General features: G+C 38.2%; 5 protein-coding genes across 10 annotated transcripts; all 5 read left to right on the top strand.

The window, feature by feature from the left end:
- Positions 1 to 357: 357 nt before the first annotated feature.
- LOC118206689 (alpha-1-antitrypsin-like) lies at positions 358 to 22,932 on the top strand. 3 transcript variants are annotated; one of them, XM_035379664.1, is made up of 5 exons: positions 358 to 521; positions 20,903 to 21,404; positions 21,598 to 21,865; positions 22,073 to 22,220; positions 22,707 to 22,932. In XM_035379664.1, exons 1-5 carry the CDS (start codon positions 360 to 362, stop codon positions 22,902 to 22,904), a joined length of 1,278 nt encoding a protein of 425 aa, XP_035235555.1. In that variant the 5' UTR covers positions 358 to 359; the 3' UTR covers positions 22,905 to 22,932. The 3 variants fall into 3 exon arrangements, with proteins under 3 accessions (XP_035235555.1, XP_035235556.1, XP_035235557.1); XM_035379665.1 differs by lacking the exon at positions 358 to 521 and adding an exon at positions 20,058 to 20,150 and having other exon boundaries at positions 20,772 to 21,404; XM_035379666.1 differs by lacking the exon at positions 358 to 521 and adding an exon at positions 20,249 to 20,273 and having other exon boundaries at positions 20,772 to 21,404.
- Positions 1,955 to 5,271, top strand: LOC118206690 (alpha-1-antitrypsin-like protein CM55-SI). The gene is made up of 6 exons (XM_035379667.1): positions 1,955 to 2,004; positions 2,327 to 2,410; positions 3,037 to 3,690; positions 3,854 to 4,121; positions 4,651 to 4,798; positions 5,041 to 5,271. Exons 3-6 carry the CDS (start codon positions 3,039 to 3,041, stop codon positions 5,239 to 5,241), a joined length of 1,269 nt encoding a protein of 422 aa, XP_035235558.1. The 5' UTR covers positions 1,955 to 2,004; positions 2,327 to 2,410; positions 3,037 to 3,038; the 3' UTR covers positions 5,242 to 5,271.
- LOC118206687 (alpha-1-antitrypsin-like) lies at positions 7,212 to 10,284 on the top strand. 2 transcript variants are annotated; one of them, XM_035379660.1, is made up of 5 exons: positions 7,212 to 7,273; positions 7,926 to 8,642; positions 8,859 to 9,126; positions 9,667 to 9,814; positions 10,065 to 10,284. In XM_035379660.1, exons 2-5 carry the CDS (start codon positions 7,928 to 7,930, stop codon positions 10,260 to 10,262), a joined length of 1,329 nt encoding a protein of 442 aa, XP_035235551.1. In that variant the 5' UTR covers positions 7,212 to 7,273; positions 7,926 to 7,927; the 3' UTR covers positions 10,263 to 10,284. The 2 variants fall into 2 exon arrangements, with proteins under 2 accessions (XP_035235551.1, XP_035235552.1); XM_035379661.1 differs by lacking the exon at positions 7,212 to 7,273 and having other exon boundaries at positions 7,926 to 8,000; positions 8,049 to 8,642.
- LOC118206688 (alpha-1-antitrypsin-like) lies at positions 13,430 to 18,610 on the top strand. 2 transcript variants are annotated; one of them, XM_035379663.1, is made up of 4 exons: positions 13,430 to 14,163; positions 14,443 to 14,710; positions 15,205 to 15,352; positions 18,392 to 18,610. In XM_035379663.1, the coding sequence occupies exons 1-4, from the start codon at positions 13,458 to 13,460 to the stop codon at positions 18,587 to 18,589; spliced, it is 1,320 nt and encodes a 439-aa protein (XP_035235554.1). In that variant the 5' UTR covers positions 13,430 to 13,457; the 3' UTR covers positions 18,590 to 18,610. The 2 variants fall into 2 exon arrangements, with proteins under 2 accessions (XP_035235554.1, XP_035235553.1); XM_035379662.1 differs by lacking the exon at positions 18,392 to 18,610 and adding an exon at positions 15,563 to 15,782.
- Positions 22,933 to 24,339: 1,407 nt separating the features above from the next.
- LOC118206691 (alpha-1-antitrypsin-like) lies at positions 24,340 to 27,374 on the top strand. Of its 2 annotated transcripts, none has more exons than XM_035379669.1 (5): positions 24,340 to 24,614; positions 25,236 to 25,862; positions 26,056 to 26,323; positions 26,531 to 26,678; positions 27,149 to 27,374. In XM_035379669.1, the coding sequence occupies exons 2-5, from the start codon at positions 25,244 to 25,246 to the stop codon at positions 27,344 to 27,346; spliced, it is 1,233 nt and encodes a 410-aa protein (XP_035235560.1). In that variant the 5' UTR covers positions 24,340 to 24,614; positions 25,236 to 25,243; the 3' UTR covers positions 27,347 to 27,374. The 2 variants fall into 2 exon arrangements, with proteins under 2 accessions (XP_035235560.1, XP_035235561.1); XM_035379670.1 differs by lacking the exon at positions 24,340 to 24,614 and adding an exon at positions 24,630 to 24,737 and having other exon boundaries at positions 27,149 to 27,364.
- Positions 27,375 to 27,649: the final 275 nt, after the last annotated feature.

Here is a 27,649-nt window from a genome sequence, read left to right as displayed (position 1 = left end):
GATACAAAAATAATCACCTGATCCATATGTGTACAGCTTAGTATTTGTATTGGAAGAGCTCAAAGTAAAATGGAAGATACTGCAACATATTGTAAATGTGCTACTTTTTGGGAAATATAATTGGAAACATTTCACAGATGTGTTTTTAAAATGTATTTTAGTGTCTAAAAAGTGGCCACAATATGTGCATTTGTCTGATAGTGTAAGGTGCTCATGATCTAGAAATATATATTTCAACATAGACGTATATTCATTTTCTTTGCCATTTCTTGAGCATTATAATATTGAAAAATTTTATTAATTGATATTGTGTTTTGCAATACTTGTAATTCAAATTATTATTATATGTTTTGTCAGTTATGACGATGAGGGCCCTCCTGCACTTGTGTGTTGCACTGGCCGTGTTTTTGTCCATCGTGCAATGTGACAATCGTGGTCATGGTCACGATCATTGTCATGGTCATGGGCACTCACATTCCCATGGGAAAGGGCATGATCACCATACCAACGGAAGCCTGAAGATATATCCATCAGAACCTCAATGAGAAAACAGACGTAGACCTATCACTAGGGAATGCACTCTTCATTGGACAAGACTTCAAGCCCCGCCCTGAGTTCTTGGAGAGCATAAAATGTTATTACCTGTCAGAGGGTTTCAGCACCGACTTCAGCAAGACTGAACAGGTGAAGGAGCAGATCAATAAGACCAAGATAAAAAGACCAAGGGAAAAATAACACAGCTGATTTACCTTAAACACAATGAAAGCATTGGCAGAAATGCTTTTTAATTATTCCACCTGCGCAATATATTATAAAGTACAGTTGGTAAATTATGTATTTAAAATTTAGGACAGACAGTACACACTGTATCAGCTGAAAGAAATCCTATCTGGAATGGGAATCACTGTCATATTTAAGGGCACTGCAGACCTCAGTGGAATATCAGAGGAAGATAAATTGGTTGACTCTAAGGTAGGAACAAATCTGAAACTCTGTCAAAAAAATGTGGGTTAGCACAAAGAGGTGATTTCTTAATATTCCTCCTGGATATAATAAAGTGCACAGGCTTTCTTTAAAACTGTATGAAACCCTGTCTTGTTGTGGTCCTGTAAATATCTCCCAGTAAATTTGACTTCCCTGTACGAGGAGGCTATTTTCTGTACGTCTCATAATCACAGGACGTTCCACATGTCTGTGTGTTTGTGTTGTGTTTTTCTAGGTTATTCACTAGGCTACACTCGACACGGATGAGGCTGGAGCAACAGCGTCCGCAGTAACCGGAGTCCAAGTTGGGATGGCTTCACGCAATATGCCCTGCACCCCTGTCTTAAAATTTGACCATCCTTTCATGGTTTTCCTGCTCAATCGTGAAACCAGAAGTGTACTGTTCATGGGAAAAGATTTTGGACCCAGCAGAAAAATAAAATGACTGTGTGTGAACTGCTCAAAGTTGTCTACATTTTAAAAAAAATTCAATGTAATACCTTAAACACAGAAGTAGAAAAATAAAGATCTCCATTTCAAGATTTCAAACCATTCAAATTTCTGGGAGTTGGCTGCTAATGTCAAAATCTATTTATTACATTTTTTGCACTAAAATACTAAATGCCCAAACAAGGTATGGAGGTGATTTATGTAATCTGTTAGTACGAGCAAATATTAGAGCCAAAGTCATAAGAACATACTTGTGACAAAAAAAAAAACAAATCAGTTTATCAATGTACACTTCAGTTTGGCAGATGCTCAAAAGAGATTCCACTGAAAGGGCAATATTTATAAATTGCAGCACAACTTTTCGAGTCCTGCCAATTATTTTGTTAAATTTTTCCCAGAGATATCCTTGTTAACATTACTGAAAAAAGATAGGACAAAGCCAACGGCATGGTCTTTAGCAACTACGGAGTTCAAAGTTTGACATCTCATTAAAGTAAACTTACGAAAGGCAAAATTTAGCCTGATGGCTTTAGAAGAAATCCCAGTTCCTTGGATGCAGCAAGTTCCATGGTAATTGTAGTGAGAAATGAATTAAATTCTGCATGTGCAATGGCAAGTGAGGGATTTTCAGGGAGGTGAAGAGTTTTATGCAGGATTGGACTTATTGTATGCCCTCTCTATTTCATCCAATGCCTTTTCAAATATAGGCTTTTTTATTTATACATAGTTTTGGTATGGCATCCTCTTTTATTTTTAAAATTCTAGGTTCATTTATCCAGGTGGATAGAACAGAATAACTTTATGTTACCTGGGGGGAACTTTGTCTACATTTCTGTTTGTTGGCTAATGATTGCTAAATTCCAATAAGCTGTGTTTTTTCAAAAACATTTAGTTCAAAGTCTGATGCCCGATCAAATCGGATATCGTATATAAATTCAGCCATAAGGACAGAGACAGTGTCCATAACCAGGGTGAGGTGAGTCCTACATTTACTTTCATCAAAGTTACACATTCTTAAAAAAAAATATGTAGTGTGCATTTTTGTTTTATTGTTAACTACAACTTCAGATGTAGAAAATGGATCATTGTTGAAGTGTTTTATTTTCAGCCCTAATAATACATGACTGTTTCAAAGTACATCATCACAAATGATGAACCAGAAGGTATAGGAAAACCCAGATAAGCTGAATGGCTTTTTTATGCATTCTTATGTGCTTAAGTTCTTAGATACTGTATCCACAGTTACAAAAACCTGTCTCATTGTCCACATGTGTAGAGCTCAGTATTTGTATTGGAAGAGCCCTAAGTAAAATGGAAAATGCTGAAACATGAAATTGTGTGACTTTTTGGTAAATATCATTGGAAATATACATTCACAGATTTGTCTTTCAAACATATTGCCGTATCTCAAAAGTGGCCACAAATTGTGTATTTGACAGATAGTGTGAAGTGTTGATGATATAGCAATATATATATATATATTTCAATATGGCAGTATATTCCCTTGCAATACTAAACATTTTCATTTTGAAACAATTTTATTTATTGATATTATTTTTTTACAATGCTAGTAATTAAAACAATTATTATGTGTTTTGTCAGTTATGAAGATGAGGGCCCTTCTACACTTGTGTGTTGCACTGGCTGTGCTTTTGTCTATCGTGCAATGCGACCATCATGGTCATGACCACAATCATGAGCACTCACATTCCCATGGGAAAGGGCATGATCACCATACCAACGGAAGCCTGAAGATATACCAGGAGAACCTCGACTTTGCTTTCCATCTGTACAAGCACATCTCCGCCCAGCCCGATTCTCAGTCCAAGAACGTCTTCTTCTCCCCACTGAGCGTGTCCGTGGCCCTGGCCGCTCTGTCCTTGGGGGCCAGAGGGAAGACGCACCAGCAGCTCTTTGAAGGTCTGGGCTTCAACAGCACAGACATCACTGAAGAGGAAGTGAACCAGGCCTTCCAACACATCCATCACAACCTCAATGAGAAATCAGATGTAGACCTCTCGCTAGGGAATGCACTCTTCATTGGACAAGACTTCAAGCTACGTCCTGAGTTCCTGGAGAGCATGAAACGTTATTACCAGTCAGAGGGTTTCAGCACCGACTTCAGCAATACGGAACAGGCCAAGGAGCAGATCAATAAGTATGTGGACGAAAAGACCAAGGGTAAAATAACACAGCTGGTTGAGGATCTGAATCCCTCAACAGTAATGTATCTCATCAACTACATATACTTCAAAGGTGAGTGACAAGCCAGATAAAGCCTTAATTTGAATCCTATTCAGAATAGCGTTAAAAAACCTCTGGTTAACTATAGATGCCTATCTAGAATTCAATATTTCATTTTTTGTAAATATAGATTAATTTCTGGTCACATTTACTGAGATGCCTTTATTTCCTGCAGGTAAATGGGAGATTCCTTTCGATCCCAAGGAAACCAAGGAAGACCAATTTCATGTTGATGACAATACAACCGTTCCTGTTCAGATGATGTACAAAGAGGACGATTTCCATGTTTTCCATGATGAAGAGATCTCCACTCATGTTCTCCAGCTGCATTATAATGAGTCTGTCTCAATGATGCTGGTCCTTCCGGAGAAAGGATTGCACGGTCTGGAGGAAGTGGTCTGCAAAAACCATTTGAGGAAATGGATCAGATCTGTGGAGAAGAGGTAGTCTTTTTTAAATCAAGTGTTAAGTGCATTTATATTTTGACCCCACAACACAGCCACATCTTACTCAAATGAGAAAATGTGAACTTGTTAATTTAATTAGTAAAGAATGTATAACAACAGCAAATATTAGAGCATAAGGCATGAGAACAAAAGTGTTAATGGTGATGAAAACAGGTTATTTTCAACGTGTGCCTCAATACAGCTAATGCCAGAAAAGGAGATTTGACTGAAAACTGCAAAGCAGCTTTTCAGTTTCTGCCAATTCTTTTTTTTTTTAATTAAAAAAAATATATATTCCCAGTGATATCCTTCTTAAAACTGATGGAAAAAGGCAATATCATTTTTCAAACTTCAATATAGTATGTAGTACAGTCTGTAAAACTGTATGTAAGATTTAGGACGCAATGTATCCATTTTTATTTCTTCTTGTTCTGTTCTATTTCCACTGTATCTTCTGTGTGTTGAAGTGTTGAAATTATATTTATTTATATTATCCTTAATTATGCTACTGATGTTACCTTTACAGCAAATACAAGGTGTTCGTTCCAAAACTTTCCCTGAAAACCTCGTATCAGTTGAAAGACATCCTGTCGGAAATGGGAATCACTGACATTTTTGGGGGGACCGCAGACCTCAGTGGAATATCAGAAGAAGGGAATTTGGTTGTATCTAAGGTAGGAAAAACCTGATAATCTCTCAAAAAATGAAGGATAACACAAAGCGATTATTTCTTTATGGTCCTCCTGAATATAATAAAGTGCATTGACTTCATTAATAAAAGGTACCAAAAACCCTGTACCGGTGAACATCCCCCAGAAAAACAATTATACTTCCCTGTATGAGTAGGTTATATACTGTATATCAGTTGAGTTTTGTACGTCTGTATTTCAGAAGTATTTGTGCTGTGTTTTTCTAGGTTATTCACAAGGCTACCCTGGACATGGACGAGGCTGGAGCAACAGCGGCCGCGGCGACGGGAATAGAATTTGTGCGGACATTCTTGCCGCCCACCACCCCTGTCTTGAAGTTCGACAAACCTTTCATGGTTTTCTTGCGCAACCGCGAAACCCGAAGTGTACTGTTCATGGGAAAAATTGTGAACCCAGCAGAAAAATAAAATGATTGTATTGTGAACCGTTCAAAGTTATCTGCATGCGCTGATTTCATTCCACAAGCATATACTGTAAACACCAACTGTGAAATAGTAATGATTTCCATTTCAAGATTTCTAACAATACAAACATACCATTGCTGTCAATCTTTTGCATTATCTTAAGTATGCATACAGTAGAGTTCTCCTTTTCACTTTGAAACTGTATCAGTAGTTCAAAAGTACCTTATAAAAATGTATTATTATTATTATTATTATTATTATTAGTAGTAGTAGTAGTAGTAGTAGCCTAATATCATTATTGTTATTAGGAGTATGCAACGAGCAAGTCTTACAGTAGATGCATGCGGGCCTTCATTGTTTGCTCTACGATGTTACAAAGCCAAACAAATACACAAACAAACAAACTAAACACACGCAACAGGAGAAGGGATCAGACACTACATAGCTTCCGCGTGCGTCTCTCATTCTAGCCTCCACTCTCACTGCAGGCAGAACAGATAGAGTGTTGCCAATCACTGCAATTGCTTACAGCTGTGGTTGTAGGCCAGCTGAACCATTTTCTCCAGCTGCACATGGCGCCCTAATCACACCACCCTGCCACATAGTAATAGTAGTAGTAGTAGTAGTAGTAGTAGTAGCCTAGTAGTACTAAGGACTAGTTGTAGTAGTAGTAGTAGGAGTAGTAGTAGCCTAGTAGTAGTAGTTGTAGAAGGAGAAGTAGGCGTGGTAGTAGTAATAGTCGTAGTAGCCTAGTAGTAGTCTGAGTAGTAGGAGTTGTAATATTGCTCATTTCGCTGTGTGGCCCCAGGCAAAACAATCATTAATCATTTATTTATTTTTTACTGCACATTCATTGATTTTTATTTCTGGGAGTTGGCTGTTTATGTTGTAATTCTTTTTTTTAAATTTTGCTCACTAAAATAATAAATACCATAACCAGGTAAGGGTGTGATTTATGTAATTTGTTAGTAAGAGATAATATTAGAAACAAAGACATAAGAACATACTCGTAATGAAAAACAGGTTAATTTTTCCAAAGTGCACTTCAGGTCAGCTGATGTGCAAAAGAGATTTGACCGAAAGGGCAACATTTATAGACATCACAAAATCAACATGGCATGGTTTTTAAGGCCCACAGAGTTCAAAGTTTGACTTTGTTATTTCTTTTAATTCTTTTATTTCTCTTAGCATGGCTTTTTACCTGGTTTTAGCCTGGTTCTTACCCTCCCTGATTTACTTTTTATACTTTTATTTTGATTTGTACTACTTCTGTTTTTATACATTTAAAAAATGTTTTTATCTATTTTAAACTATTTACTCTGTTATTTATCAGACCTTGTTTGTCTGCTGTGTTTGTTGCTACACCACTTTCTCTACTGCTGCCATTCACCCTAATTTTCATCTTGATTTTAATTTTGTCCTTAGGTCTTAAATGTTTTTTTATATACTTCAATCACCCTGTTTTTTCTGTCTTTTTATGTACAGCACATTGAGTTGCACCCAATGTCGGAAATGTGCTTTATGAATAAAGTTTGATTGATTTTTTGATTGATTGATTCTGATTAAAGTAAACTTATGCAATTCAAAATTTTAACTGATGCCTTTAGAACAAATGCCAGTTCTGTGGATGCAGTGAGCTCTATAGTTATTTTAGTAAAAAATAAATTCTGTTCTGCATGTGTAATGGCAAGTGGGGGATTTTCAGGGAGGTGAAGAGCTGTATGCAGTATAGGGCTTATTGCATGCCCTCTCTATGTATTTAATCAAATGCCTTTTCAAATATAGCATTTTTTATGTATACACAGTTTTGGTTAGGCCTAATCTTTTATTCCCCCTGGGTAACTTAATTTTACCCAGGGGGAACTTTAACTTGATCAGCATTTCTGTATGTTGATTGCACAAATCCAGTATGTGGTTTAAAAAACAAACAAAAAAAAAAAAAAACATTTAGTTCAAAGTCTGATGCCTGATAAAATTGGACATCGTATATAAATTCTGTCATGAGGACAGAGACAGTGCTTATAGCCAGAGTGAGGTGAGTCCTACAGTAAATTTATTTTAATCAAAGTTACACATTTTTAGAAATAAATATGTGGTGTACATTTTTGCTTTATTGTTAACTGCAACTTAAGAGGTAGAAAATGGATCATTGCTGTGAAGTGCTTTATTTTCAGCCATAATAATACATGACTGTTTCAAAGTACATTAGCAATATAATGAACCAGAAGGTATAGGGCAACCCAAATAAGCTGAATGGCTTTTTTTCTCATTATTATGCATTCTTATGACTTTAAATTCATCGGATCTGTATCCACAATTACAAACATTTGTCTCATTGTCCATATGTGTACAGCTCATTATTTGTATTAGAAGAGCCTTAAGTAAAATGAAACATGATGAATCATATTGTAAATGTACTACTTTCTGGAAAATATCATTGGAAATACATTTGACAAATGTGTCTTTCAAATATATTGCTGTATCTCAATATTGGCCACAATATGCTTATTTGACAGATGTTGTAAAGTGTTGATAATCTAGCAATATATCTTCCAATATTGTAGTATATTCATTTTCCTGTGCCTTTTCTTGCAATTTTGAGCATTTAAATATTTTAATTATTTTAATATTATTTTTTAGATTTTTATAGTGCTTGCAATTAAAACAATAATTATGTGTTTTGTCAGTTATGAAGATGAGGGCGCTCCTGCACTTGTGTGTTGTACTGGCTGTGCTTTTGTCCATCGTGCAATGTGACCATGGTCATGATCACAGTCATGGGCACGGTCATGGTCATGGTCATGGTCATGGTCATGATCACAGTCATGGGCACAGTCATGGACATGGGCACTCACATTCCCATGGGAAAGGGCATGATCACCATACCAACGGAAGCCTGAAGATATACCAGGAGAACCTCGACTTTGCTTTCCGTCTGTACAAGCACATCTCCGCCCAGCCCGATTCTCAGTCCAAGAACGTCTTCTTCTCCCCACTGAGCGTGTCCGTGGCCCTGGCCGCTCTGTCCTTGGGGGCCAGAGGGAAGACGCACCAGCAGCTCTTTGAAGGTCTGGGCTTCAACAGCACAGACATCACTGCAGAGGAAGTGAACCAGGCCTTCCAACACATCCATCATGACCTCAATGCGAAAACAGATGTAGACCTCTCGCTAGGGAATGCACTCTTCATTGGACAAGACTTCAAGCCACGCCCTGAGTTCCTGGAGAGCATGAAACGCTATTACCAGTCAGAGGGTTTTAGCACCAACTTCAGCAATACGGAACAGGCCAAGGAGCAGATCAATAAGTATGTGGACGAAAAGACCAAGGGTAAAATAACACAGCTGGTTGAGGAAGTGGATCCCCGAACAGTAATGTATCTTATCAACTACATATATTTCAAAGGTGAGGGACAAGCTACAGAAAGCCTCAGTTTGAATCCTTTTCAAAATAATGGTTTTTCAAATCTCTGTTTAACTATAGTTTGTCGGTCTAGAAATGAACTATTTTGTTTTTTGTAAATATATATATAATAAATTCTGGTCAGTTTGCCAGTTCGGTGTTTGTCTTGCAAGCTTATTTTAAACAACACAACATCGGTGATGCCTTTATTTCCTGCAGGTAAATGGGAGATTCCTTTCGATCCCAAGGAAACCAAGGAAGACCAATTTCATGTTGATGACAATACAACCGTTCCTGTTCAGATGATGTACAAAGAGGACGATTTCCATGTTTTCCACGATGAAGAGATCTCCACTCATGTTCTCCAGCTGCATTATAATGAGTCTGTCTCAATGATGCTGGTCCTTCCAGAGAAAGGATTGGAGGGTCTGGAGGAAGTGGTCTGCAAAAACCATTTGAGGAAATGGATCAGATCTGTGAAGAAGAGGTAGCCTTTTTTAAATCAAGTGGATTCATAATGTGGACGCACAACACACAAATATCCTTCTCATACGGGAAAATGACAACTTGTTTACTAAGTTTGTAAAAAATGTACCGTATAACAACAGCAAATATTATAACATAAGACATAAAAACAAAATTTATAGTGGTAATGAAAACAAATCATGTGTTAACAGTGTGCATCAATACAACTAATGCCTGAAAAGGAGGTTTGACCAAAAGGGCAACATGTTTAGACTGCAAAGCAACTTTTCAATTTCTACCAATTCTTTTGTTCCAAAAAACAAATTGGCAGAAATGCTATATAAGTTTTATATATATTTTATAGTACAGTTTGTAAAGAATATATTTAAGATTTAGGACACACAGTACACACTGTTTTTATATTCTCATGTTCTGTTTTACAGAATGCACAAATATTTGGAACACGGACATGTTTTTATGTTTTGTATTTAAACCACTGATGTGTTGAAAATTATAATTATTTATATTATCCTTATTAATGCTACTGATGCTACCTTCACAGGAAGTACATGGTGCATGTTCCAAAAGTGTCCCTGAAAACCTCATATCAGTTGAAAGACATCCTATCTGGAATGGGAATCACTGACATATTTGAGGATACTGCAGACCTCAGTGAAATATCAGAGGATGGGAAATTGGTTGTATCTAAGGTAGGAAACATCTGAAACTTTCTCAAAAAATAAGGGTCAGCACAAAAAGGTTATTTCTTCATATTTCTCCTGGGTTTAATAAACTGCATTGACTTTCTTAAAACACTGTACCAACAACCCTGTCTGGGACTGGTACTGTAAATATCTTCCAGTAAATTTGACTTCTTTGTATGAGGAGGCTGCTTATCTTATAAACACAATGTGTTCCATATGTCTGTATTTCGGAAGTATTTGTGCTGTGTTTTTCTAGGTTATTCACAAGGCTACGCTGGACGTGGACGAGGCTGGAGCAACAGCGGCCGCGGCAACGGGAATCGAAATTATGCTAGATTCAATTATTTTCACCCCTGTTTTGAAATTTAATCATCCTTTCATGGTTTTCGTGCTCAATCGTGAAACCAGAAGTATACTGTTCATGGGGAAAATTGTGAACCCAGCAGAAAAATAAAATGATTGTATTATGAACTGTTCAAGTTTGTCTGATCATGTTGATTATTTCAGTGCACAGACAAATTGTGTAACCCCCAGTGATTTCCATTTCAAGATTTCCATGAACACAAACATACTGTACCCTTGCTGTCAGGCTTTCGCATTATCCCAACAAGATACTAACGGGGTAGCTTGTATCTAAAATATGACACAACATAAATAATTGAAATGTTACAAGCAGTAATACACTCCGTAGATCTTTGCCATGTTCGTAAGTGTCCGGGTTAGACTTCATGCCTCCTCCTCCTCTGATGTCCCCCAAATCCTTGTCAGCAAGGTGAGATTTTGCTTTAGCCATGCCGATGAGGTGGCAAAATGAGCAAAATTTATGCCTTAATGAGTGCTTGTGTATTACTGTGTAATGTTACGATTGACTGCACAACATTGTACTGAAGTAACCATGGTTATAAATTTCTAATTAGACATGTGACACAGTGTATACCGCCCTCTACTGGATAAGAGTTATCTATCAAACCAGAATGAACTGAAAAGAGTTATAATGGTGCGAAAAACAGAAAGTGGGGTTTTCCACATGGCTGATGTAAATTCCTACCCCTGCTTTCTGTCTGCTTGTTTATTACTCAATCGCTCAAGATAACAAAGGATCGCTAAATCTCGAAAGGAAACATCTTTACGTGTAAAACCAATGGCAATACTGTATATTTATTCCATATTTAGTTGTAGATATTGATAGTAGAATGATGGGGTAGAATTAAACAAAAATTCCTCTTGTTTATTTCACTGTTTATTGAGCAGTGTTTTTCACCACAGTATTGGCATACCTTTGGGCTGTTGTTGGATTTATCCTGTTGCTATGACAAAATAGACATTTTTATTGATGAAGGAATATTATTATGAACTCCAAGACAGATGTTCTTGTCCAGTGCACCATACTTGGGTGGTATAGTTGCAGATGAGACTACAGGGAGGGGCTGCTTTTTAAGTGGACAACCTACGCAACAGTGGTGGCACTTAGAAATTCTGTATTTTGAATGGTTGCCGTGGATCATCCACTAATAACGTAAGAACACAGAGCTTGTAGTTTCCACTCATAGTTTGGTTGCAGGAGCCCTGAATGTTTGAGTTTAGCAATCTCAGAACTCCAGCATCTGGGCCACTAGGGGTGAAGGGGTTAATTGATTTTTATTTTTGGGAGTACTTAGTCAAAACCATATTTTAACAAGTGACAGAACATTATTTACACCATAAATAACATAGTAAATGTGATTTAGCTGACATTAGCTACAAAATTATCTTTGCTGCTCACGAGTATGCCATAACAAGCATTAACTTATTAGTTTGCATAGCTAGGTACTTGCTTACTGGATAGCTGTCTGGTTATGTTGATACTTGACTACAGAAAATGTTGTTTTTTTTTGTTTGGTTGGGGTTAATTATTAGAGTTAGGGAACATTCCTTATGCAAATGTGAAATGGAGCTGATGCTAGCGCTAACATATCCCTAGCTGTACGTCGCTTGATTTTGAAAAATCTTGCAACGTCACAAAGGGAATGGGCTTACATTGTTGGCCACATTGCCTTTCTGGTGGATTACATAACATGTCCACTTCAAAAAGTATTCGAGGAACTTATGTTCACTGCCAACAGAAACATTTGTACAGACATATTTTCTTTATTTTTTTTTAAGTTGAAGCTAAATTAATAGATCTCAAATTTGGGCCTGTCTTTTTTACTCACTAAAATACTAAGTACCCTAACCAGGTAAGGATGTGATTTATGTAATCTGCTGACATATTTGAAAAAGCTAATGTTAAAACCAAAGACCTAACAACATACGTGATGAAGGTACAACCTGTTTTATAGTGTGTCCTTCAGTCCAGCAGATGCTCAAAAGAGATTTGACCGTAAGGGCAACATTTATAAACTGTAAAACAACTTTTCGATTCCTGCCAATTATTTTGTTTGATTATTCCAAGCGATAGCCTTGTTAACATTACTTGGAAAAGACAGCCCAAAGCCAACATGGTTTTTAAAGCCCACAGAGTTCAAAGTTTGACATCTGATTAAAGTAAACTTTTAAATGCAAAATTTTACCTGATACCTTTAGAACAAATGCCAGTTCTGTGGATGCAGTGAGTTCCATAGTAAATTAATTTCATTCTGCAGATTTATGTATGGCAAGTGGGGGATTTTCAGGGAGGTGAAGAGTTTTATGCAGGATAAGGCCTATTGTATGCCCTCTCTATATATTTAATCAAATGCCTTTTCAAATATAGGCTTTTAAAAAATTTATACATAGTTTTAGTGTGGCCTCATCTTTTATTTGTAAAAATTTTAGGTTCACTAATTCCAGTGAATCAAACTGAATAACTTTATTTTACCCTGGGGGACTTTTAACTGGGTCAGCACTTCTGTTTGTTGGCTAATGATTGCACAAATCCAATATGTGGTGTTTTAATTTAAACCATTTAGTTCAAAGTCTGATGACCGTTCAAACTGGACAACGTATATAAATTCAGTCATGAGGACAGAGACAGTGTCCATAGCCAGGGTGAGGTGAGTCCTACATTTATTTTATGAAAGTTGCATATTTTATATATATATATATATATATATGGTGCACGTCTTTGCTTGATTGGTAACTGCAACTTCAGATGTAGAAGATGGATAATTGTTTATTTTCAGCCATACTATTACATGATTGTTTCAAAGTACATCATAAAAATAATGAAACAGAAGGTATAGGAAAACCAAAAAGAGCTGAATTGTCTCATTATTATGCATTCTAATGAGCTTAAATTCTTAGGGACTGTATCCACAGTTACAAAAAAATTGTCTCATTGTCCATATGTGTACACCTCAGTATTTGTATTGGTAGAGCCCAAAGTAAAATGGAACATACTGCAACATAGATTATTGTAAATGTGCTACTTTTTTGGAAATATCTTTGGAAATATATTTCACAGACGTGTTTTCAAAATATATTTCAATGCCTCAAAAGTTGCCACAATATGTGTATTTGACAGATAGTGTAAGGTGTTGATGATCTAGCAATATATATTTCAATATTGCAGTATACTAATTTTCCTTTTCTTGTAGTAATGAGCATTTTGATTTCTAAATAATTGAATTCATGAATATAATTTTTTTTACAGTGCGTGTAATTAAAACAGTAATTATGTGTTTTGTCAGTTATGAAGATGAGGGCTCTCCTGCACTTGTGTGTTGCACTGGCTGTGCTTTTGTCCATTGTGCAATGCGACCATCATGGTCATGGGCACGGTCATGATCACAGCCACGGTCATGGGCATGGTCATGATCACAGCCACGGTCATGGTCATGGGCACTCACATTCCCATGGGAAAGGGCATGAACACCATACCAACGGAAGCCTGAAGATATACCAGGAGAACCTCGACTTTGCTTTCCGTCTATACAAGCACATCTCCGCCCGGCCCGATTCTCAGTCCAAGAACGTCTTCTTCTCCCCACTGAGCGTGTCCGTGGCCCTGGCCGCTCTGTCCTTGGGGGCCAGAGGGAAGACGCACCAGCAGCTCTTTGAAGGTCTGGGCTTCAACAGCACAGACATCACTGCAGAGGAAGTGAACCAGGCCTTCCAACACATCCATCACAACCTCAATGAGAAAACAGACGTAGACCTCTCACTAGGGAATGCACTCTTCATTGGAAAAGACTTCAAGCCACGCCCTGAGTTCCTGGAGAGCATGAAACGCTATTACCTGTCAGAGGGTTTTAGCACCGACTTCAGCAAGACTGAACAGGCCAAGGAGCAGATCAATAAGTATGTGGACGAAAAGACCAAGGGTAAAATAACACAGCTGGTTGAGAACGTGGATCCCAAAACAGTAATGTATATCATCAACTACATATACTTCAAAGGTGAGGGACAAGTTACATAGCACCACAAGTTCAATATTTTTCAAAATAGGGTTTTATCGATATCTGGCTGACTAGAGATACCTGTCTAGAATTAAACTATTTTGTTTTTTGATTGTAAACTTTCACAGTATTTGGCTTATAGTAATAAAATAAATTACAAAAATAATAAATCACAAATTCAAGAACATAAATAAGTTCTGGTCAGTTTGTCTGTTCGGTGGCTGTCTTGTAAACTTATTTTAAATAACATATTTCCTGTGATGCCTTTATTTCCTGCAGGTAAATGGGAGATTCCTTTCGATCCCAAGGAAACCAAGGAAGACCAATTTCATGTTGATGACAATACAACCGTTCCTGTTCAGATGATGTACAAAAAAGACTATTTTCACGTTTTTCACGATGAGGAGATCTCCACTCACGTTCTCCAGCTGCATTATAATGAGTCTGTCTCAATGATGCTGGTCCTTCCGGAGAAAGGATTGCAGGGTCTGGAGGAAGTGGTCTGCAAAAACCATTTGAGGAAATGGATCAAATCTGTGAAGAAGAGGTAGGCTTTTTAAATCAAGTTTTAAATGCTTTCATAACGTGAACCCACAACTCACCAACATCCTTCTCTGGGAAAAAGTCAACATGTTCACTCACTTTGTAAAAGAAAATGTATAGCAACAGCAAATATTAGATCATAAGATATGAGAACAAAACTGTTAATGGTGATGAAAACAGGCCAGATGTAGTCACAGTTTTTCAATGTGTGCTTCAATCCAGCAACCAGCAATCCAAGGGCAACACTGATAAATGGCAAAGTAACTTTTCAATTTTGGCTAATTATTTGTTTAACATTTCCCAGTGATAACCTTTTGTATTTAAGATTTAGGACCCACTGTATCAGTTTTTATTTCTTCTTGTTCTGTTGTAGTCTTTCCAATGAATCTTTTGTTCTTATATAATATATATGTTTTTTATGGTGTGTTGCCATTGCAGTGTTGAAAATTATACTTAATTATATTATCATTAATTATCCCACTGATGTTACCTTCACAGGAAATACAAGGTGTTTGTTCCAAAACTGTCCCTTAAAACATCGTATAAGCTGAAAGAAATCCTGTCTGGAATAGGAATCACTGACATATTTGCGGCCACTGCAGACCTCAGTGGAATATCAGAGGGAGCGAAATTGGCTGTATCTAAGGTAAGAAAAATCTGGAAATCAGGAAAATGTCAAAACATGAGGGTTCGCATGAAGAGATTAGTTCTTCATAATCCTCATGGATTTAAGGAAGTGCATTTACTTTAATTTGTTTTTTTTTTAAGGTGCAGGTATTTATCTCCCAGTAAATTTGACTTCCCCTGTTCACTGTATATCTGTCTTTCAGAAGTGCTTGTGCTGTGTTTTTTCTAGGTTATTCACAAGGCTACGCTGGACATGGACGAGGCTGGAGCAACCGCAACCGCGGTAACAGGAGTTGAAATTATGCCTTTATCTGCTCTAATCCCCAGAACCCCTGTTCTGAAGTTTGACCATCCTTTCATGATGTTCCTGTTCAATCGTGAAACCAAAAGTGTACTGTTCATGGGAAAATTTGTGAACCCAGCAGAAAAATAAAATGACTGCAAACAAATTGTTGAAAGTTGTCTTAATTTGTTGATTTCAGTGCACATACAAATGCTCTAAAGACCACTGTGGACAAGTAGTGATTTCCATTTCAAGATTTTTAACACTACGGACATACCAGTGCTGTCAGTCTTTTGCATTATCCCAAAAGAATGCCTGCAGGGGAGTTCTCCTTTTCACTTTGATATCAGTACCTGAAAAGTATGCATAAATATAATCTATTATTATTATTAGTAGTAGTAGTAGTAGTAGTATTAGTAGCCTCGTAGTAGTAGTAGTATTCACAATTTTTGTAGGAGTAATAGCAGTAGTAGCATTCTCACTTCGGTGTATGCCCACTGGCAAAATAATCACGAACCATTTTTTTTTTTATTTTAATGCACGATAATTGATTTTTTGCATCTGGGAATTGGCTGCTTAAGTTGTTATTTATTTATTTATTTATATATTTTTACTCACTAAAATAATAAATGCCCAAAACAGGTACAGATGTGATGTATGTAATCTGTGAGTAAAAGCAAAATATTAGAAACAAAGACATAAGAACATACTTAACATTCTTGTGACAAAAAAAGGTCAGTTTTTCAAAATGCACCTCAGTTCTGCAGATGCTCAAAAGAAATTTGATCAAAACGGCAACATTTATATACTGCAGAACAACTTTTCGATTCCTGCCAATTTTTTTGTTTAATTATTCCCAGTTATATCCTTGTTAACATTACTTGAAAAAGAGAGCACAAAATCAACATGGCATTGTTTTTAAGGCCCATGGAGCTCAAAGTTTGACTTCTGATTGAAGTAAATTTCTGAAATGCCAAGTTTAATGTGATGCCTGCAGAAGAAATCCCAGTTCCTTGGATGCAATGAGTTCCATAGTAATTTTAGTGAAAAATGAATTCTGTTCTCCAGATTTATGGATTTTTCAGGGAGCTGAAGTGTTGTATGCTGGAAAGGGTTAATCGCATGCCCACTCCGTGCATTTCATCAAATGCTTTTAAAATGTTGGCTTTTTTCATTTATACATAGTTTTGGTATGGCCTCCTCTTTTATTTGTAAAATTTTAGGTTCACTAATCCACGTGATTAAAAAAGTATAACTTTTGACAAGCCCAGTGGCAACAATCGCAATCTACTGCAATGATTTAACTTGAATTAGGTACACAAAATGTGACGTGAGTGTGAGTGCTCTGTAAATGCGTGTACGACTGTACTATAAAATGTGATTTGGCGACATTAAAACGGTAATCCGTTTGCCGACATCGGGTACGCTTGTTAAAGGGCTGCTGACACGCTGGGTTCTGGAGCTGGCCACTGCAAATTTGCGGCACACATTCTCCTGTGAAGTAACCAGGGAGGGAGTACCCGACATAAGCCATAAGAACAAAACTGTTGACGGTGATGAAAAGAGATGGAGCGTAAACAGTTTTTTCAATGTCTGCTTCAATCCATCTAAATGCTCAAAAAGGAGATTTCTGAAAGAGCAATATCTATGAAGTGCAATGCAAGTTTTCCCGGTGAAAATCCTTGTTAAAATTCCTTGAAAAATTATACAGGTATTGTACAGGTTTTCAAACTGTATAATATATTCTAGTGTTCTAGAATTTCCAATGAATGTTCTGTTTTACAGAATGCAGTGATGTCTGGGACACGGACACGTTTTTTATGTTCTATAGTGTGTAACCACTGAAGTGTTACATTACATTACAGGCATTTAGCAGACGCTCTTATCCAGAGCGACTTACACAACTTTTTTTACATAGCACTTTACATTGTATCCATTTATACAGCTGGATATATACTGAAGCAATGCAGGTTAAGTACCTTGCTCAAGGGTACAACGGCAATGTCCTTACCCGGGAATCGAACCTGCGACCTTTCGGTTACGAGCGCAGTTCCTTACCCACTGCGCCACACTCCGTCCAAGTGTTTTGATAATTATATTTATTTATATTATCCTTAACCCTCCTGTTATGTTGCGGGTCAAATTGACCCTTTTTAAAGTTTGAAAATCTAGGAAAAATACTTAAAATTATTTTTTCAGTATGAAACTTCTTCTACTGGCCTTAATTAGTGTAATCAACATTTTAAATGAAAATGGTTCATTTCATGTATTTGCAAACCCCCCCTGTATGGGGATTGACCCGGGAACATTTTTGCTGTACCTAAAAAATGAACAGAACAGGAGTGTTAATTATGCTACTGATGTTACCTTTACAGCACGTACAAGGTATTTCTTCCAAAACTGTCCCTTAAAACATCATATCAGCTGAAAGAAATCCTGTCTGGAATGGGAATCACTGACATATTTGAGGACACTGCAGACCTCACTGGAATATCAGAGGAAAGGAAATTGGCTGTATCTAAGGTAAGAAAAATCCAAAAAGCTCTCAAAAAATGAGGGTTTGCATGAAGAGATTGTTTCTTCATTATCATCCTAGATTGAATGAAGTGCACTGACTTTCTTTTAGAAAAAAAAGAAAAAAGAAAAAAAAAGAAAAACCGCACCATGAACCCTGTCTTTTACAGTGAATGAGTACAGCTATTCACTGTATATCCTGTAAACACAATGTGCTCCATATTTCCGTATTTTAGACGTGTTTGTGCTGTGTTTTGTTAGGTTATTCACAAGGCTACGCTGGACGTGGACGAGGCTGGCGCAACAGCGACCGCGGCGACGGGAGTTCAATTTGTGGATTATTCAGCCCGCTACACCCCTGCCTTGATGTTTGACCGTCCGTTCATGGTTTTTGTGCTCAATCGTGAAACCAGAAGTGTACTGTTCATGGGAAAAATTGTGAACCCGGCAGAGAAATAAAATGATTGCATTATGAACTGATGAAAGTTATCCGCATGTGTTGATTTCAACGCACAGACAAATACACGTAAACATTACTGTGGAAAAGGAATGATTTCTATTTCAAGATTTATAACAATTCAATAAGGCAGTTCTTGTGTGACCCTTCGACACCCCATTCAATCAGTGCCATTTTCCCCCTGTCTCCCAAGAATTCCCCCTCTTACTCTCTTACAACATAAAATGTGGAAAATTTCTTTTCTTAGGGCTTGGAGTTTTTGTGTGCTTAACAGGGGCGTAGGTGTGAGTTTGACATTGAGGGGGCGGGGGGTGGGGGGGGTACCAGGACACATTATCTCCCCAGGCCCTACCCCCACCCACCCCCACAAATAAATATTAGTTAGTGGAAAAGTTCATTGGTTCCACCAGAGCCAGCTAAGAGTCTTAAAGATGCAGACACATACTAGCCTCATCTATTCTCTCCCACAAAAGCTGACTTTGTTCCTTTATTATTCTTCATGTATATGAGATATCTCTTTGTGAGTAATAGGCTAACAGTAGGCCAATTTAAGAGGGCACACGAATGAAAGTATCATGGGTAATGGGCTCAATTAAACCTTATTCAACCCCCTGATATTGAAATGCATGAATGAAATGCATCCCCCAATTTTTTGCTTTAAGACACAATACTAAATGCATACATGATAAATGTGTAATAAACGTATCTTTCTTGCTAAATCATTTGAATGGGGGTGTTTTTGGTTGATACTATACCCATTCAATCATCTGACTGCAACCTACTGAGTCTCCTGGTTAGCAAAAATGCAAATATTGAAACCAAAGACATAAGAATATAACTGGTGATGAAAACAGGCCAATTACAACTAGTTTTAGATGTGTGCTAAAATATAACAGATTCCCCAAAGGGATATTTGACCTAAAGGGCAACATTACTGCAAAGAAACTTTTCAATTTATGCAGATTCTTTTGTTTAATTATTTCCAGTGATAGCCTTGTCATCATGGCTGGAAAAAGATCACACAAAGTCAACAATGCATGTTTTTTTTTTTAAGGTCAATGGAGTTAAAAGTTTGACTTCTGATCCAAGTAAAAGAACTGGTGCAAGTAAAGGACATTTCAGATCCTTGGTTCCTTGGATGAAATGGGTTCCATAAACATTTTAGAATTCGCTTCCACAGATATGTGCATGTGTAATTGCAAGTTGGTGATTTTCAGGGAGGCTAAGTATTTTATGGCGGATTAGAACTTAACGTATGCCCTAATCAAATTCATTTTCAAATATTGGCTATTTTATTTATACTTTCTTTTGGCATGGCCGCCTTTTCTATTTGTTAAATTTTAGGTTTACTAATCCCAGTGATTAAAAAAGTATAACTTTATTTTACCAGGGGCGAACTTTAACTTGGTCACCATTTCTGTTTGTTGGCTAATGATTGCACGAATCCAATATGTGGTGTTTTTTTTTTAAACCATTCAGTTCAAAGTCTGATGCCCGATCAAATTGGACATCATATATAAATTCAGCCATGAGCACAGAGAGGGTGTCCTTAACCAGGCTGAGGTGAGTTCCACATTTATTTTCATCAAAGTTACATTAATGTTTTTAAATAAATGTGTGGTGTACATCTTCACTTGATAGTTAATAAGCGCTGTATCTTCTGACAGAGATAATTGATCATTATTGGTAAGTGCTTTATTCCCAATCATAATCATACATCTCAAAAGTGGCTACAATATGTATATTTGACAGATATTGTGAAGTGTTGATAATTTAGCAATAAATATTTCAACATGGCAGTATATTCATTTTCCATTACCTTTTCTTGCAATATTAAGCATTTTAATTTTAAAACAATTTTATTCATTAATGTAATTTTTTCTATACTTGTAATTAAAATAATAATAGTGTCAAATAGTTATGAAGTGGAAGGCCCTCCTGCACTTGCAGCATGACACACTGGCTGTGCTTTCGTCCATTGAGAAATGCGACCATAGTCATGATTGTAGTCACAGGCACGATCATGCTCATGATCATAGTCATGAGTCATTTTCATATAATCTTGCATTTTCTTTTGTATTATCCCAATTTTGTACAATCTCACATAAGCCCTGCAAACACAAACTATAAATGCATTTTTGTTGTATATTTAAACATGCATATTTCTGATGTATGTTTTGATAGTTATCAGGATGCAGGTGATCCAGAGTCTGTGTGTTGTACTGGTGGTGCTGTGGTCCACTGTCCAGTGTGACCATCACCCTCAGCACAGTAACCATGGGGTCCACAACGATTCTGCTGCTGGAAGCCTGAAGATATACCAGGAGAACCTTGACTTTGCTTTCCATCTGTACAAGCACATCTCCGCCCAGCCCGATTCTCAGTCCAAGAACGTCTTCTTCTCCCCACTGAGCGTGTCCGTGGCCCTGGCCGCTCTGTCCTTGGGGGCCAGAGGGAAGACGCACCAGCAGCTCTTTGAAGGTCTGGGCTTCAACAGCACAGACATCACTGAAGAGGAAGTGAACCAGGCCTTCCAACACATCCATCACAACCTCAATGAGAAAACAGACGTAGACCTCTCGCTCGGGAATGCACTCTTCATTGGACAAGATTTCAAGCCACGCCCTGAGTTCCTGGAGAGCATGAAACTCTATTACCTGTCAGAGGGTTTCAGCACCGACTTCAGCAATACGGAACAGGCCAAGGAGCAGATCAATAAGTATGTGGACGAGAAGACCAAGGGTAAAATAACACAGCTGGTTGAAGAAGTGGATCCGCTAACAGTAATGTATATCATCAACTACATATACTTCAAAGGTGAGGGACAAACTACATAGAGCCTTAATTCGAGTCCTATTCAATGCAAGGGTTTTTCATACCTGTCTAGAATTCAACTATTTCGTTTTTTGTAAATATGTAATATGTTCTGGTCAGTGTGTGCCTGTTCGGTGGCTGCCTTGTAAGCTGATTTTAAATAACACATTTACTGTCATGCTTTGTTTTCCTGCAGGTAAATGGGAGATTCCTTTCGATCCCAAAAAAACAGTGGAAGACAACTTTCATGTTGATGATAAAACAACTGTTCCTGTTCAGATGATGTACGCAAAGGACGATTTTCACGTTTTTCACGATAAAGAGATCTCCACTCACGTTCTCCAGCTGCATTATAATGAGTCTGTCTCAATGATGCTGGTCCTTCCGGAAAAAGGATTGCAGGGTCTGGAGGAAGTGGTCTGCAAAAACCATTTATGGAAATGGATCCAATCTGTGAGGAAGAGGTAGGCTATTTTAAATCAAGTGTTAAGTTGATTTATAATGCGAACCAACAACACACAAACAACCTTCTCATACGGGAAAACGCCATCTTGTTCATTCAGTTTGTAAAAGAAGTATAGGAACAACAAAAATTTGAACATAAGACATAAGAACGTAACTGTGAGTGGAATTGGGGTAATTATACTTCTGTTATTATTTTACTTTCACAGGAAGTACATCGTGCATGTTCCAAAACTGTCCCTGAAAACCTCGTATCAGCTGAAAGCAATCCTGTCTGAAATGGGAATCACTGACATATTTGAGGATACTGCAGACCTCACTGGAATATCGGAACAAGGGAATTTGGTTGTCTCTAAGGTAGGAAAAATCAGATACTCCATCATAAAACGAAAGTTAGCATGAAGACGTTTTTTTTCTTCATCTTCCTCCTGGACGTAATCAAGTGCACTGTCATTTGAAAAAACTGTCTACCCCTAACCCTGTCTTGTAAAAGTACTGTAAACAGCTCCCACTAAATTGGCCTTCACTGTATGATTCAATTCAATTCAATTTTATTTGTATTGCCCTTTTTACAGAGTAGTAAAAAGAAAAAAAAAAGAAAGAAACAAAACAAATACACACAAAAAAAACAACAAAAAACAAACAAACAAACAAACAAACAAACAAACAAACAAACAGAGCAAACACAAGGCCTGAACCCCCAAATAGCAAGCACATGTGGTAAAAAAAAAAAACTCTGAGTGGGGATGGAAACCATCAAACGGTATACTTTATTAGGCTGGCAACTTATATCTTACATACGCCATGTGTTCTACATGTCTGTGTATTTGTGGATTTTTCTAGGTTCTTCACAAGGCTACCCTGGATGTGGATGAGGCTGGAACAACAGCGACCGCGGCAACAGGAGTGGAAATAACGGAAAGGGGCTTACTTATGGACCCCCCTGTCATGAAGTTTGACCATCCGTTCATGGTTTTCTTGCTCAGCCGCGAAACCAGAAGCATACTGTTCATGGGAAAAATTGTGAACCCAGCAGAATAATAAAATTTGTGCATATGAGCTGCTCAAAGTGGTCTGAACGTGCTGATTTCACTGCACAAATACTTTAAACAACATACTGGAAAAAATAGACATTGTTTTTATTCATCTATCCACTATCTATACTCGCTTATTCCTGGTGAGCGTCATGGGAGGTGCTGGAACTTATGCCAGGATGCATTGGGCGAGAGGCAGGAATGCACCCCGGGACAGTTCGTCAGTCCATCGCAGGGCACACACACCATTCACTCACACACTCGTACCTTTGGGAAATTTAGAAAAGAATAGGCCCAAGCTGGGATTTGTGCCAAGGACCTGCTTGCCGTATAGAGCAGAAGAGCAGAAGATCAGTTTTTGGTCTCTATTAAAATTCAGCAAGGATTCAGGTGTTTTACAGGGTTACCTTTCCAGTTTTCCTCATGCTTCATTCAAGGGGCATCAGTTACCAAAATGCCATGAAAGCCAAGTCCATATTCATAAGAATGTGCGTTCCCCGCAGTTCCTTGCGCAGCCACATGGTGTGCTGTCATGCAGCGAGGGAAAGTTGTATTCCCCCCCCCCGCGCTTTACAGACTCATCTTTCGTGTCAACAGGGCGCGCTGTCTCGCCCCCTTTGTGTTTTTGTAGAGATTCAGTTTTACAGACTCATTTTTATTATCTGCGTGACCCCCCCCCCACCCCCCCAGCTCGTTATAGACTCCGACCGGGCAGTACTGAACAAGTGAATTAACATGAACATTTGAACAGAAGGGGATTATGTAAGGATTATAGTTTCTTTGTGTCTGCCACATGTGGGTATATATAGAAATGAGACTGTGAGAGTGCAGGTTCTCTTTGGCTGCTTCAGCCGTTTTTTTTCTCCACACAGCCACACAGTCCCCCCCACCCCCCACCCTCCTCTGCCCTTCCACCCCATGACCCACCCTCCCCGCCCCCCCCCCCCCCCCCCCCCCCATGACAAATCAGACTGATCCACGGTTACCGACATTGAGCAGTGGATTAAACAGCAGGCTTGAGACTGCTCACGCCTGTAACCTGTCTTTGGGGGGGGGGGGGGGGGGGTGCTTCTCTGTTCTGGCCCCCCCCCCCCCCTTGTCTATGTCGAAAAGGTGACATTTCTGGCAATGAGCCCTTATCGAGTGATAGCCTTGTCATCATGGCTGGAAGAGGATCACACAAAGTCAACAATGCATGTTTTTTTTAAGGTCAATGGAGTTAAAAGTTTGACTTCTGATCCAAGTAAAAGAACTGGTGCAAGTAAAGGACATTTCAGATCCTTGGTTCCTTGGATGAAATGGGTTCCATAAACATTTTAGAATTTGCTTCCACAGATATGTGCATGTGTAATTGCAAGTTGGTGATTTTCAGGGAGGCTAAGTATTTTATGATGGATTAGAGCTTAACGTATGCCCTAATCAAATTCATTTTCAAATATTGGCTATTTTATTTATACTTTCTTTTGGCATGGCCGCCTCTTCTATTTGTAAAATTTTAGGTTTACTAATCCCAGTGATTAAAAAAGTATAACTTTATTTTACCAGGGGCGAACTTTAACTTGGTCACCATTTCTGTTTGTTGGCTAATGATTCCACGAATCCAATATGTGGTGTTTTTTTTTAAACCATTCAGTTCAAAGTCTGATGCCCGATCAAATTGGACATCATATATAAATTCAGCCATGAGGACAGATAGGGTGTCCTTAACCAGGCTGAGGTGAGTTCCACAATTATTTTCATCAAAGTTACATTAATTTTTAAAAATAAATGTGTGGTGTACATCTTCACTTGATAGTTAATAAGCGCTGTATCTTCTGACAGAGATAATTGATCATTATTGGTAAGTGCTTTATTCCCAATCATAATCATACATCTCAAAAGTGGCTACAATATGTATATTTGACAGATATTGTGAAGTGTTGATAATTTAGCAATAAATATTTCAACATGGCAGTATATTCATTTTCCATTACCTTTTCTTGCAATATTAAGCATTTTAATTTTAAAACAATTTTATTCATTAATGTAATTTTTTCTATACTTGTAATTAAAATAATAATAGTGTCAAATAGTTATGAAGTGGAAGGCCCTCCTGCACTTGCAGCATGACACACTGGCTGTGCTTTCGTCCATTGAGAAATGCGACCATAGTCATGATTGTAGTCACAGGCACGATCATGCTCATGATCATAGTCATGAGTCATTTTCATATAATCTTGCATTTTCTTTCGTATTATCCCAATTTTGTACAATCTCACATAAGCCCTGCAAACACAAACTATAAATGCATTTTTGTTGTATATTTAAACATGCATATTTCTGATGTATGTTTTGATAGTTATCAGGATGCAGGTGATCCAGAGTCTGTGTGTTGTACTGGTGGTGCTGTGGTCCACTGTCCAGTGTGACCATCACCCTCAGCACAGTAACCATGGGGTCCACAACGATTCTGCTGCTGGAAGCCTGAAGATATACCAGGAGAACCTTGACTTTGCTTTCCATCTGTACAAGCACATCTCCGCCCAGCCCGATTCTCAGTCCAAGAACGTCTTCTTCTCCCCACTGAGCGTGTCCGTGGCCCTGGCCGCTCTGTCCTTGGGGGCCAGAGGGAAGACGCACCAGCAGCTCTTTGAAGGTCTGGGCTTCAACAGCACAGACATCACTGAAGAGGAAGTGAACCAGGCCTTCCAACACATCCATCACAACCTCAATGAGAAATCAGATGTAAACCTCGGGAATGCACTCTTCATTGGACAAGACTTCAAGCCACGCCCTGAGTTCCTGGAGAGCATGAAACGCTATTACCAGTCAGAGGGTTTCAGCACCGACTTCGGCAAGACTGAACAGGCCAAGGAGCAGATCAATAAGTATGTGGACGAGAAGACCAAGGGTAAAATAACACAGCTGGTTGAAGAAGTGGATCCGCTAACAGTAATGTATATCATCAACTACATGTACTTCAAAGGTGAGGGACAAACTACATAGAGCCTTAATTCGAGTCCTATTCAATGCAAGGGTTTTTCATACCTGTCTAGAATTCAACTGTTTCATTTTTTGTAAATATGTAATATGCTCTGGTCAGTGTGTGCCTGTTCGGTGGCTGCCTTGTAAGCTGATTTTAAATAACACATTTACTGTCATGCTTTGTTTTCCTGCAGGTAAATGGGAGATTCCTTTTGATCCCAAAAAAACAGTGGAAGACAACTTTCATGTTGATGATAAAACAACTGTTCCTGTTCAGATGATGTACGCAAAGGACGATTTTCGCGTTTTTCACGATGAAGAGATCTCCACTCACGTTCTCCGGCTGCATTATAGTGAGTCTGTCTCAATGATGCTGGTCCTTCCGGAAAATGGATTGCAGGGTCTGGAGGAAGTGGTCTGCAAAGACCATTTATGGAAATGGATCAAATCTGCGAAGAAGAGGTAGGCTATTTTAAATCAAGTGTTAAGTCGATTTATAATGCGAACCAACAACACACGAACAACCTTCTCATACGGGAAAACGCCATCTTGTTCATTCAGTTTGTAAAAGAAGTATAGGAACAACAAATATTTGAACATAAGACATAAGAACGTAACTGTGAGTGGAATTGGGGTAATTATACTTCTGTTATTATTTTACTTTCACAGGAAGTACATTGTGCATGTTCCAAAACTGTCCCTGAAAACCTCGTATCAGCTGAAAGCAATCCTGTCTGAAATGGGAATCACTGACATATTTGAGGATGCTGCAGACCTCACTGGAATATCGGAACAAGGGAATTTGGTTGTCTCGAAGGTAGGAAAAATCAGATACTCCATCATAAAACGAGAGTTAGCATGAAGACGTTTTTTTTTTTCATCTTCCTCATGGACGTAATCAAGTGCACTGTCATTTGAAAAAACTGTCTACCCCTAACCCTGTCTTGTAAAAGTACTATAAACAGCTCCCACTAAATTGGCCTTCACTGTATGATTCAATTCAATTCAATTTTATTTGTATTGCCCTTTTTACAGAGTAGTAATAAGAAAAAAAAGAAAGAAACAAAACAAATAAACAACAAAAAAACAACAACAAAAAAACAAACAAACAAACAAACAAACAGAGCAAACACAAGGCCTGAACCCCCAAATAGCAAGCACATGTGGTAAAAAAAAAACTCTGAGTGGGGATGGAAACCATCAAACGGTATACTTTATTAGGCTGGCAACTTATATCTTACATACGCCATGTGTTCTACATGTCTGTGTATTTGTGTATTTTTCTAGGTTCTTCACAAGGCTACCCTGGATGTGGATGAGGCTGGAACAACAGCGACCGCGGCAACAGGAGTGGAAATAACGGAAAGGGGCTTACTTATCGACCCCCCTGCCATGAAGTTTGACCGTCCGTTCATGGTTTTCTTGCTCAGCCGCGAAACCAGAAGCATACTGTTCATGGGAAAAATTGTGAACCCAGCAGAATAATAAAATTTGTGCATATGAGCTGCTCAAAGTGGTCTGAACATGCTGATTTCACTGCACAAACAACTTTAAACAACATACTGGAAAAAATAGACATTGTATTTATTCATCTATCCACTATCTATACTCGCTTATTCCGGGTGAGCGTCATGGGAGGTGCTGGAACTTGCGAGAGGCAGGAATGCACCCCGGGACAGTTCGTCAGTCCATCGCAGGGCACACACACCATTCACTCACACACTCGCACCTTTGGGAAATTTAGAAAAGAAACGGCCCAAGCTGGGATTTGTGCCAAGGACCTGCTTG

This window comes from Anguilla anguilla, chromosome 10 (assembly GCF_013347855.1).
Source record: "Anguilla anguilla isolate fAngAng1 chromosome 10, fAngAng1.pri, whole genome shotgun sequence".
Lineage (NCBI taxonomy): Eukaryota > Metazoa > Chordata > Actinopteri > Anguilliformes > Anguillidae > Anguilla > Anguilla anguilla.
The sequence above is the reverse complement of the archived record's forward strand: the minus strand, read 5'-3'. Positions and strand labels throughout refer to the sequence as shown.

Bases quoted from the DNA above. Each gene is read 5' to 3' on its own strand.
- LOC118206687 (XM_035379660.1), top strand. From the start codon at position 7,928: ATGAAGATGAGGGCGCTCCTGCACTTGTGTGTTGTACTGGCTGTGCTT. The intron at 8,643-8,858 runs GTGAGGGACAAG...TATTTCCTGCAG, and splicing joins CAACTACATATATTTCAAAG to GTAAATGGGAGATTCCTTTC. The intron at 9,815-10,064 runs GTAGGAAACATC...GTGTTTTTCTAG, and splicing joins GGAAATTGGTTGTATCTAAG to GTTATTCACAAGGCTACGCT.
- LOC118206688 (XM_035379662.1), top strand. From the start codon at position 13,458: ATGAAGATGAGGGCTCTCCTGCACTTGTGTGTTGCACTGGCTGTGCTT. The intron at 14,164-14,442 runs GTGAGGGACAAG...TATTTCCTGCAG, and splicing joins CAACTACATATACTTCAAAG to GTAAATGGGAGATTCCTTTC. The intron at 14,711-15,204 runs GTAGGCTTTTTA...TTACCTTCACAG, and splicing joins ATCAAATCTGTGAAGAAGAG to GAAATACAAGGTGTTTGTTC.
- LOC118206691 (XM_035379669.1), top strand. From the start codon at position 25,244: ATGCAGGTGATCCAGAGTCTGTGTGTTGTACTGGTGGTGCTGTGGTCC. The intron at 25,863-26,055 runs GTGAGGGACAAA...GTTTTCCTGCAG, and splicing joins CAACTACATGTACTTCAAAG to GTAAATGGGAGATTCCTTTT. The intron at 26,324-26,530 runs GTAGGCTATTTT...TTACTTTCACAG, and splicing joins ATCAAATCTGCGAAGAAGAG to GAAGTACATTGTGCATGTTC.
- LOC118206690 (XM_035379667.1), top strand. From the start codon at position 3,039: ATGAAGATGAGGGCCCTTCTACACTTGTGTGTTGCACTGGCTGTGCTT. The intron at 3,691-3,853 runs GTGAGTGACAAG...TATTTCCTGCAG, and splicing joins CAACTACATATACTTCAAAG to GTAAATGGGAGATTCCTTTC. The intron at 4,799-5,040 runs GTAGGAAAAACC...GTGTTTTTCTAG, and splicing joins GGAATTTGGTTGTATCTAAG to GTTATTCACAAGGCTACCCT.
- LOC118206689 (XM_035379664.1), top strand. From the start codon at position 360: ATGACGATGAGGGCCCTCCTGCACTTGTGTGTTGCACTGGCCGTGTTT. The intron at 522-20,902 runs ATATATCCATCA...GGAAGCCTGAAG, and splicing joins ATACCAACGGAAGCCTGAAG to ATATACCAGGAGAACCTTGA. The intron at 21,866-22,072 runs GTAGGCTATTTT...TTACTTTCACAG, and splicing joins ATCCAATCTGTGAGGAAGAG to GAAGTACATCGTGCATGTTC.